Here is an 11,931-nt window from a genome sequence, read left to right as displayed (position 1 = left end):
GTGCGGGGAGAAGGGTGCAACAATGAATGAATGGAATTCCAAAATCTCTGTAGATGTTCACTGAAATGAAAAATAAACAACCTAAATTAAAAAAATAAAAAAACAGGCTGTTGATGGAGCTGAAACTCATGTGCTCACATTGCATGACTCCTTCAGCTTGTTTTATAATCCATTAATATACAAAACAAATAAACATGCAAAAAATCTCCAAAATAGTAATTAAAAATAAATCCTATGCTTAAAAAAATAGAATAAACATGTCAGCAGGCAGGCAGACACACACACACACACACACACACACACACACACACACACGAAATCCAAGATAATCTATGCGTTCAACTTTAGGGCGTGAAGACCCAAACCCCAGGAGCAAAGGTCAGACTACGGGAAGAGGCTTCTAGGGCCCTCAGCAGAGACAGAAAGGCCCGGGTCACACCCTGCACGACAAGTTTTCTTCTCATCTGCACCATTAGGACAAAAGTATCAAGCCCAGTGCCATCTCTTTTCACCAGCATCACAATTCTACATGCCCCACCCCCATTCTTCTCGTTGTTGTGTACTGTCGAGCCCCAACGCAGAGCTAACCCTCCAGTGGGTTTCCAGAGGCACAGGAAGAGACTGCCCATCCTTCTCCCACGGAGCAGCTGGTGGATTTGAACCATATGTCTTCGGGACTGCAGCATAGCTTCTCGCCTTTAAGATGACAATTTCTGAGACAGAACAGGCTCACAGTCCCTTATCCAGAACTACTGGAGACACAATTTTTTTTATTTACTTTTAGAAAACCCATCAATTATACCTCCCATTTAATGAGTAACACGTCCAGCAGAAGTAATCAGCAAGCACTTTTGCAATCTCTGTAACAGATAGCTAATACTCAACCTAAGGTGGATGAAAAAGGCAGGAGACAGACCAGTTCAGCTCAGGACACATTTTACCACCCAGTGTGTGAAAAAACCTTCTTGGTTTTCAGAGCTTTAAGTATTGGGGAAATACATCAACGGTTGTGGACGCTGTGTGACAAGGTGGACATGACTAGGGTCTGGCTCTCAAGGAACTTCTTTCTAATCAAGTCATGTTACAGGGCAGCAGGATGAGAGCTATGTGGTGTCACAGTATCAAAACTGGAGACATTATTGCCCCATCTGGATGTAAGTGCCCTTCCTGGAGACTTTGTAAGATGAGTTGAGAAGCGAGAGTGTGTAGGAGAAATATGTGCTAAGTCCTTAGTATTTCTCAACCATTCTCAATGACAAGAATTGTGTGGGGCATTTTCTACTTCCTTGTGGGCCTGAAGCAACAGGTCTGAGGTGCATCTAAGAATCCACCTACAAAAAAAGCAGCCTGGGCAATTCTCAAGATGGAGGAAGGCTAAGAAAACACTGATTTGGGTCGGTCGCTGTCATACCTGAGCCTACAGTTGCATTACTCAGGGAGCTTGTTGAAATACACATTCCTGGGCTCCACCTCGAGGGTTTTGGATCCCTGGGTCTGGGGCCGGGCCTGGGTACTTGTAATTCCAACAAGCTCATGTGTGATGCTGAGGCTGCTGGTCCAGGACCATACTCTGAGACTCTCTGGTCTGGCAAAGACATTAACCAAAGTTCAAGGCTAGGGTGGAACAAGAGAACTGTGGGGACCTGGAAAGGCAGCCTTGGAGTGGAGGCCTGGGTGGTGGCGATGATGATGGTGTGGAAGTGGGTATGCTGGAGGATCAATTCAGACTAGAAATTGAGGTCTGAGACAGACACTGAGGATAAGGGGCTAAGTGGTAAGGAGTGAAATGCATCCTAGTGCTAGAGGCGCAGTTATTCAGGACCTAGCAACAGGGTGTGCACCAAGCAGCAGGGATCCAGCAGCCCCCGCGCAGAGCTTACTAAATAAAGGGTCTGTGAAGCCACCAGGGAACCCTGGCTGTCACTGCCAACCACTCAGGAACCAAAGGCTTCACGTGAACAAACATGCCCTTTCCCTCCTGACAAGTCTAAGCATCAGAAAAGGCCCCCATAGCCAACAGCATGCTTTTAAAAGACTGTCCAAGATGTAGTTTTGCTAGCTGGTGACCCAGCTCCTGACTCAAGATGAATAAATTGAATAAAGTGTTGCCTGGTCCTGCATCAATCTCATGAACTGATAGACAGTTGTGATCTGTAGGGTTTTTACTGGCTGATTTTCCAAAAAGATTGCCAAGGCCTTTCTTCCTAGTCCATCCTAGTCTGAAAGTTCTACTGAAAACTGTTCAGCATCACGGCAACATGCAGAGTCTTCCATGACAGTGCGTGGCTGAGCAGGAGAGGCACCAGCTGACACTCGAGCCCAGGCCTTCCTCATGGAAAGCAAAAACCCTACGCTGTGCCACCATGTCCCCCTCCTGTCCAATACAGAGCCATTAATCTGCCAACAATTTCTAACTTCATGTGCTCAACCACCAATATTTTATGAGTCCATGACATCTGTCTAGGCTGTGTTGGTGGGGATATAGTCCCAGCTCCATCCCAAGGAACCACAGATGGAACTACAAGAAGGCCCCATGCGTAACTATTATAGAGGATAGTCCTCAAGAAGCAAATCTACACAGAAATGGATCACGCAGCTGGTACTCGGGCTGTCATGACACAGGGCGAGGGGAAGCCATCCATACCAGTCACCCTTCACTTGGAGGCCTGCTCTGCCCTTGTACAAATGCTGCCAAGGATGGTTCTCCCCAACCCACCCTGCTGCGCTGCTCTCCTGAATCTGTAAGACTGAAGTGCTTCCTCTGGAAGACACTAAACAGCCCTTTCTTGGGGCTATTTTTCTATCCCACTGAGGCCACAAATCTGTGTCAATTGTAATAAACGAGGGAAACTCCAGATGTGGGGAGCTGAAGGGACCTCAGGGCACCTCATTATGAATCTTCAGACAATTTTCCTCTTGTTATGAAAACACAGCAATCTGTTCCCCAGCGTGTGTTTCAGATGAAATTTCAATACCATAAAGGGCTCTGTTCAGGGAGGGGGCCAATGCTGGCTGCTTAAACCAACCCTGATCAGTTGCATTTCACTCAGAAGACGCCAATGCACACGGCCCTTTCGTGGACAGCTGTATCTCTGTATGCTGACGTGAGTGTGTATTTCCGCATGCGAAGGACGTAGCTACTGAGGGAAAGCTTCTGGCCTCCGTCCTGCTGGGCAGCCACTGCCCTCGGCTTATCTTCCAATGAGAAGGAAGAATGAAGGGCTGCTCTGAACACAATGTGGCCTCCAAATCCTGAAGCAACGAGACGTCCCAGATTGGAGAGGGCTTTTTAGGTGCCTTGGGAAAATCACAGGAGAGCAAAGGGGCCAGCATTCACTTTTTAGAGAGTCAATGAGGTAAGATGATCTCAGAAACTCTTGCGTTTAGGTCCACAAAAAAATGCGTTCAATATGCTTGGAGACATCCCTGACCTTCTTAGATACAGGGCTTGTAAAGGTGCCCTTGGCATATCACTCTGCAATTAGGTGAAAAAGTCTATTCTTGCCTATCATTAGGGATTATAATTCTTCAGTGAGGTATCTTTTGTTGTCTACTTCCCTGCACACTGACATTCATAGTCAATGCCAATGTCTCCCATTCCTTCCTACTTGTGTCCCTCTTCCTTCTGTCTCTCCAATCTGGCTTCTCAAGTCTTTGAAAACAGAAACCTTTCACTCTGAATCCCAAAGCTTTCAGAGTTAAATCAGAGGATGACAATGCAAGAGAAAACCTTAGAGATTATCCCTAATACAAATCTCTGACTTCACAGATAATAAATGAATGAGAACACTATTTGCCCAAGGTTATGTGCTGTTGTTGTGCATGTAGGCAGTCAAGATGGAACTGCCCCACAGCTGACCCTCTGGCGGGTTTTCAGTAAAGTGCACAGGAGGTGACTGGCCATCCTTCTCCCACAGAGTGGTTGGTGGATTTGAACCGTGTGCCTTTGGGATTACAGCACAACTTCTTGCCCCTAGGCCACCAGTGCTCCCTGCGGGTATACAGGCCCAGTAAAAAAAAACAAAACAAAACCTGCTTCCAGATTGTGTGCTTCTGACTCTCAAGCCGGACATGCTCTCTGCTCCTATAAAAGCAGACGCCTTAAAAACAAACAAACAAACAAAAAAAACCCAAAAAAAGCAGACACCTCATTAGTCTTGCTCCCAACTATGACGCTTCCCCGAGAGCCAGGTGCATCGATATAGCTCGCAGATGCCTGGAGGCTGAAGAAAGCTTGGGCTTGGCCTAGGATGGTCCCCATCCGTATGGGAGCTGAGAATGCGTGCTAATTCCTCAGGCCTAGGGAACCTATTTTAGAGCCTAACATTCCTCCAAAACTCTGCTCCTAAATCTGGCAGCTCCTGGGGCTAGCCTAAAATGAGTTGTGTCCCCCAATTCCTCCCAGAAAAGAATGTAAAACATCCATTTAAGAGCTGTTGTCTATTGAGTACACATTGGAGTACTTTTGGATGTACTAAGTTAAATGGGAAATAATATCAAAAGTCATGTCATCAGTTTTTCTTGTTTAATATTACTTTTAATAAGAAATTTTTAATTCTACGTGTGTCTGGCCTAATATTTCTAATGGAGAAGGTTGTTTCAAAACACAGCCAACTTTCCTACCCTGCCCATCGGCTACACAGGGTGAAAACAAAGAAACTGTCCAGGATGTGCTCTTTGCCTAAAGTCAGTTGTGAGCCCTCAGAAACTTCATTACGTGTCTCCCCCTCCTCTGCAGACTGTTCAATTGTGTGCCTCACCAACAGAGTGACACCAAGGCCACTTGGCCTCTTCCCTTAAAACCCCTTAAGTCACCCCAAGGTCTGTTGACTTTGGATAGGGTTGACAAGCCTGTAGGATTTTCTACTGCGCCCCTATTGTTTCAACTCCTGTACACTACAAAGAATTCCTCTGCTTCTCAGATTCCTACAATCCAGAATCAGGTTGGCAAAGGCCACCACTGCTGGTCACATGTGACAAGGACAGCACTGTCCTCGGAACCACATTCTCATGGTCTGTGAGACTGGCTGTGATTTCTCCTTCTCCAGCCATCCACAAATTCATTCAGTAACCTTCACCTTTCATAAAAAAATTTAATAACTACAATTATAGAGTAGACAGTCAGATGGAAGAAAGGAAAGTGATGCTGTCCAACAAAGTGCTTTCAGAAGAAATTTAATGTCTTGATTATTTAAAGATGTAGTTGTGGAACTCATCAAGAATCTTGGGGATTTCAGTGCCAAAGTTTGGTTAGGAGCCCTGGATCAGTGTAGGTCAAAGTTCACCTGCTCACCTCCAGGTTAGCGATATGAACCTACCAGCTGCTATGGGGGGGATGAGGTGCTGCCTCCTTCCATAAACACTGGCCGCTCCCAAAACCTTCCGAGGCAGTCCTGCTCAGTCAGACAGGTTGCTGTGAGTGGGCCTTGAGGAGGTGGCAGTGGTAGCTTTAAAAGGTTGGCTTAGCAGATAGTTTGCGCGCCTAAGCACAGCTCTGGGTTCCCCTTGTTGTCAATGGAAGGTGTCATTCAGTTGGCTGTGACTCACAGAGACCAGACAGGAACGCTGCTTGATCCCACTTCACCATCATCATCACCACCATCTCCACCGCGCTGACCATGTCACTTTGCCAGTGCATCTCATCAAGCATGTTCTTTTCCTTCACAAACATGATGGTTCTTATTCCCAAAACATGATGGCCCTTTTCCAGGACTGAGTGGCATCACACTTCAAAGGCATCAGTTCTTCTTTGGCTTTCCTCATTCATTGTCCAACTCTCACATGCATATGAAGCAAATAAAAATATCGCAGCTTGGACCAGGTCCAACTTCATCCTTAAACTGGCATCCCTGCTTCTACGCACCTTAAAGAGATCAACATAGCTGATCAGTGCAATACTTCTTTTGATTTACCGACTGCTGCTTCCATGAGTGTTGATTGTGGATGGACAACTTCAAATTTCTTCTCCTTTAATCACGATGTTGCTTCTTGGTCTGGTGAGGATTTTTGTTTTCTTTACGTTGAGGTGTTAACCCATTCTGAAGGCTGTAGTCTCTGATCCTTTTCTGTAAGTACTTCAAGTTCTCTTCACTTTCAACAAGCATGGCAGTGCCCTGTAAGTTCAGAACTTTAAATGTGGTTCCAAGGCCACCACCAGTAGCACCACCAGGGAACTTTTTTGTTTGTTTTTGTTTTTACATTTTCTATTAAACAAGAAAATTTTAGTTCCATTTGCTCACTTACTGTTTGTTTTCCTTTTTAAATTTTTTTTATTTTAATTGAGAGTTTTGTTCCCACTACTGTCTGAAATGTCTATAACCTTGCCCTGTAGATGCAAGGCCTCAAACAATTTCAATGCTGTGCTCACAAGCTCTGCAGTTATTTGAGATTTTTAATGAAAATTTATGGAGAACTTGGATTCCCATCCAGTCATTGTTGCACATTTTCTTCCATACCCACCCCAACCCCTCAGCTTGCTTTTCTCCAGGGAACTTTTTAGAAAAGCAAAATTCAGGACCTACTCTAGAAATGCTGACTCAGAAATTTTGATCATTAGCCCCAGCAAGTGGCATTTGTTAACAAGTCCTCCAAGAGAACCTGACACACACAAAGATTTGAGACCCAGTAGCCGACACTGTTAGACCAGTGGCTTCCTGCCGAGTCAGAATGCACCTCAACAAACGGAATGTACCCAACCTTAGACACTAAGGAGGATCTGGAGCCCCTACTTGACCATTCATTTCTGTAGCCAGGCAAGTAGCATATATTAATTTTCATATGCCCTGGGGAAATTAGCTATCAAGGACCTCTTTAAAGTACTAAAGAGCAAAAATGTCAGTTTACAAACTCAAGTGTGCCTGACCACAGTAGTTTCAATTGCCTCAACAGAAGAATGGACGCGTTTGAGTTGTAGTGCTGGTGAACAGTACTGAGTATCTAGTGGACTACCCAAAACACAAACCATCTCTCTTGGAAGAAGTGCCACCAGAGTGCTCCTTAAGAGACGGGGATGGGGAGACTTGGGCTCGTATACTTTGGGAGAGGCCAGTCCTTGGAAAAAGACATCATGCATGGAAAACGAGGTCAGTGAAAGAAAGGAAGACCCTCAATGACATGGACTGGCACGATGAGGGCAATGATGGGCTCGAGCCTGGTGGAGACTGGGAAGGTGGTGCGGGCACTCTCTAGCCATGAAGGAGCACCCTCACATACTTTCCAAACTAACTGCTGCGTCAAGCAAAAGGTACTTTCTGGATATTATTCTGCCTTTAGGAGGACATTTAAGTGTATCCTTGCCCTTACACTAATTATAATTCTCTATTCGATTTTGTTTGGCTTTATGAAGTAGATTGGCAGCCTGTCATATGAAAATCTGGGACTGAATGAAAGAAAAGAAAAATGCTGGAAGGAACCTGAAGTTATTATTTCAGGGAGCTGATACAATGAGCTACATGCAGAATGACCCAGCTGTAGGGCTGCCAGGCTTAGCACATACAAAAACAGGATACTCAGTTCAATTTGAATTTCAGAAAAACAACTCATTATTTGATGGGTCATACCAAGAAATTGTTTATCGGAAGTGGATATTGAATTGGGCATCCAATATTTGCTCTGGCAATTCTAGAACTTGGAAAATGAACATTTGAGAAGGCTCTTAGGAGACAGCTGGCCTTAAATACTTAAAAGGCTGTGTGTGCTGTGTGTGTGAGCTTTGAACAGGAGATCTGGGAGATGCCGCACAGTGTAAGTCAATGTTATTGTGTACCATTGGATCCATAGCTGATCCTCCAGCAGGTTTTCAGAGTCAGTTAATCATGTGGGGGGAGATGGCCCATCCTTCTCCTGTGGCACAGTGGTGGGTTCGAATCACATGCTTTTGGGATTGCAGCACAGCTTCTTGTCACTAGGCCACCAGAGCTCCCTACTTAAAAGGCTATTACGAGAAAACTGGATGGAATTCATTGCTGTCCATGTAACCCGAATCCCAAGTCCACTGTCAGTAAGCTGGTTCTAACTCATAGTGACTCTCTATTAGGTTTCAGAGGCTGCCAATCAGTCAGAGACTGCCATTCTTTGCAGCAAACTGGAGGACTGAACTGCTCACCTTTCAGGCCAGCAGCCTAACTTGTTGCACACTAGGTACCTTAATAGCGATATACACCCAGAGTACAGAACATGGATACAAATAACAGGAAGAGAGTACTTGGTCAATTAAAAAAAGAATAACAAAAAACCACCATCACCACCAAACAAAAAACCAATGCTCATTGCCACCAAGTCAGTTCTGACTCAGCGCTGAGTTTCCTAGGCTCTAGACTGCTTGGCAGGAGATGGTCCATCTAGCTCTCTCAGAGGTACCGGTAGATTTGAACCACCAAAGTACAGCCTTTCAGTTAGCAGCGCAACTCACTTGATATTATGTCACCAGAGCTCCCTTTTGGATCAATGGAAGCCATAAAAATAGATAAAAGTTTGTGTTACCCCAAGCCTTGCTTTGGTCTTGTCACAGACAAGGAATTCCCTCTCTAGAGTTGTTCAGGCAGCGATGTACTGAGGGCGCCTGCGGGGAGGTTGAGTCAGTGAGGCTGGCTGAGTGGTCAGGCTCAAAGACATATGCAGCCTCTCTGACCTGAAGGAGACCTTTCAAAGTCTAAATTGATTTAACTGTCATGCCCTACAATTTTTCTGCCTCCTAAACGATTTACTTCCTAAACAACATGCTTCCAGAAACTCTATGAACTTTGATAAATGTTGATAGTTGCAGAAGGGCTTCAGGCCTTTTGTTCATAGGGTCACTATGAGTCACGTTTTACTCAAAGGCAATCAACAACAACAACAACAACAAACTATAAAAAGTTTTCTGGGTCTGTATGGATAAACTCTAGCTCTACATACAGATAAATGAAACATGTCAGGAAAGAACTGTGTTCCACACAGGGAGAAATTCAAGGCCTGAGTGAACTTGTATCAGTTCTACCAGTAGGGTTCTAGCTAACTACACTGTGTGCACTCTTACTCAAGTGTCATAAAAAGATATCGAGATTATGTTTGGATTACAGTGCATTTCAATTCCGAGTCTAGAATTGCTTTAAAATATAAAATGGATAAAAATGAAAGCTTACTCTTCGTCCTGCTGTCCATTTCTGTTTTTGATGATTCTTGAGTTGCTGTGGTTGGAGGTAACTTCTTCCCAATAGTCTGTGTGGAGGGAAAAGAAATTGTTTTACTTATCAAGATAGTTCTCACCACTAAGTCAATTATAAAACCAAGATCATAAAGACAAAATGCTTAAAACAGGTTCTGAAATCCAGCCATTTGTCATTATTCTGTGTACTGGCGTTAACCTCAATAAGTAGGAAGATTCAGGTTAAAAAAAAAACAAGCTTTTTCTTATTAGCACTCAGTGCCATTGATTCATATTCTTCTTTGATGTTCTTACTAAAAGGTTTGCTAGTTTTTAGGCAAGAAAATTGACATGCTTCCCCCATTTTGGGAGAAGCTAACTTAGGCAGGCGTAGAGCGTGGCCCACAGGAAGGGCTCCAAAGTGGCTACAGGGGAAAGGGTGACCAGAAGAAGCCAGGAACAGAAGACAGAAAGGATGGAAAGTAGAGATGAAAAGATGGAGGGCCAGCATGGCAGGTGGGCAGGGAGAAGGCAGGCAGGAGTCAAGGCATGAGGGGAACTGCGTCAGACTGAACTAGGATTCAGCCCAACCTGTAGCTCAGGAGAAATCCTACTTCTGGGCCTCCAGGCCAACCCCATTTCCCAGAAGATGAAAATAAACCGGCCTGGCAGCTCCCTTTCCACCAGTCTTTTAACCCCCATGGCTTTAGAAATGTCCAATTCTCTAGACCCTCTTCACTGTTTGTACAAGGGGTGGGGGGAAGAAAGAATACAGGAGTTTGCTTCTGAGTTTCTTCTCTGAGCTTCATATGAAGCTAATCCGTGATTCAGGAACCATGCATTGAAATGGTAGGGTGTTTTCTCTACCCAGGGATGTTTCCGAAAATGCAGGCAGCTTGAAGCAGCTGTCACTACGATGGTAGTTCCAAAGGTGAGGTCCATTCCTACTCCTCACTCCCCTTTACCACTACACCTGTGTAATTAATCATGCCTAATGCCTGAGGAAAATGTCTATTGATACCAGAGATCTCAAAACCACATGCAGTGGCGTCAGTGAGCCCACCCAACGATGCGGGATTCACCAATGAGAACTCAAGCCCTTAAGAAAACCAGACTCGTCTGCTCAAAATGCATAACAAAGGATGAAACAGAATGCAAACTATGGCAGAAGTGGCCTGTATAGTTTTTAATATGAAGAAGTTTCTCATGTTTCAACTGTGAAAACTAACATTAAATATGAATAAATCACAGAAAGAGGGTAAGATAAATCACCTCCTTAGCCCCTCATGAATTTTTAAGACATTTGTGACAGAATGCCTTTACATTTTACATGGTGACATTTTTATTTAGTGCCGGAGGGCTTTCTATATTGGATAAAAAAAATGAAACCCCAAATAACATTCTATCCTTCACTGCTGCTAAGTACTCAAACTAATAACATTTTATGATTCCAAAGAAATATCAGGAAGGGGACAAAGCTTGATATTATTCTGCCATAAGGTCAAATTTGATGAAAAGCGATTCTGAGGATTATCTGGGAAAAATCAGACACTGACATTAAAAATAGAAGCTCTCAAAGTATCATTCCCATCCATTCTTGCACTTCTAACAGCCAGTCCTGTCAATCTTATTCTCTTTCTTCCCTTTCGGAGATCAGAATAAAGCATCACATTAGGAAGAAGACACGAGGCCATCACGTACGTGGCGGTTACTGATGGTGCAGAGGAGCCATCAGGAAACGCAGTGGTGAACACTGTTCCCAAGCCATCCTATGCTCAACTTGCTCCAATGGTTCGAACCTTCTTTTAGAGAAACCTCGGCAGGTTGTATCTTCTTACATGTTGCCCTTATGGAGTAACTAAAGAAAGTACTGTCCGCCATCTCTGAGGCCCAAGCTCAACTAGTGCATTCAAGACGACAAACTACAAGAAACATCTTCACAAACAGAAAAGATAGTACAACATGGGTGAGCCTTGAAACCTGTATGCTACATGAAATAAATCGTTATAAAAGGATAAACAGATTATGATCACACTTATGCAAAACACGTAGAATAGGTAAATATAAAGCAACCAGTGGTTTCCAAGGGCAGGTGGGAGGAACAGAGGGAGGACGAGTGGGTGAAAGGTGGCACGACTGCTTAGGGGGCACTGGGTTTCTGCAAAGGATGGTGGAATAATTCGGGAATGGAGGGTGGTGATGGCTGTACATGACAAATATTAATATAACTGAATTATGCACATATGAATGTTTAAATGGCCAATGTTTGGTGATATTCTTTTTACCCCAATAAAATAAAAAGAGAATGTCACCTGTCAAATGTACTTATTTCTATATAGGAAGACGTGAAAAGAAAAAAATCAAAGCTTCATCTGTTCTTTTCCCCCCTCTCCATTTTCCAAAATGCATCACCCAGGCTTCTGTGTGGATCCCCGCAACAGGAGTGATGGTGAAGCTGGCATCACAACCATGTTCTGGGGAGTGCTACTTTCCTCCCCCAAGTGGGCCATGATTAAAATAATGGTGGAAGTAAAAAAACAGCACGCTAAATAAAAGAATCCAGACCCAAAAGCCCACATCGCACAATTAATTCCATTTAAAGGAAATGTCTGTAACAGTCAAACCCATAGAAAAAGAGCGCAAAGCCAGGGGATCATGGGAGTAATTTTTTAACGGGTACAGGGCTTCCTTTGGGGAGATGACACTAGATAGCTTTGGAACTCGATAGAAGCGATGGGCGCACAACACTGTGAACGTACCACATGACACTTACCGACGTGGTCACTTTCAACCAGCTAATTGTAATA

At 44.2% G+C, this 11,931-nt stretch overlaps 1 protein-coding gene across 2 annotated transcripts in view; it reads right to left on the bottom strand.

Moving 5' to 3' along the window:
* The window catches only part of SH3KBP1 (SH3-domain kinase binding protein 1), a 445,368-nt gene that overhangs the window by 134,099 nt on the left and 299,338 nt on the right, over positions 1 to 11,931 (bottom strand). For both annotated transcript variants that reach the window (XM_006893795.1, XM_006893796.1), the window contains one exon: positions 9,123 to 9,198. In XM_006893795.1, the coding sequence (XP_006893857.1) occupies positions 9,123 to 9,198 (76 nt within the window). The remainder of the gene's footprint in view (positions 1 to 9,122; positions 9,199 to 11,931) is intronic.

This window comes from Elephantulus edwardii, unplaced genomic scaffold, assembly GCF_000299155.1.
Source record: "Elephantulus edwardii isolate Elephantulus edwardi_28Jun2011 unplaced genomic scaffold, EleEdw1.0 scaffold00131, whole genome shotgun sequence".
NCBI classification, from domain to species: Eukaryota; Metazoa; Chordata; class Mammalia; order Macroscelidea; family Macroscelididae; genus Elephantulus; species Elephantulus edwardii.
The sequence above is the reverse complement of the archived record's forward strand: the minus strand, read 5'-3'. Positions and strand labels throughout refer to the sequence as shown.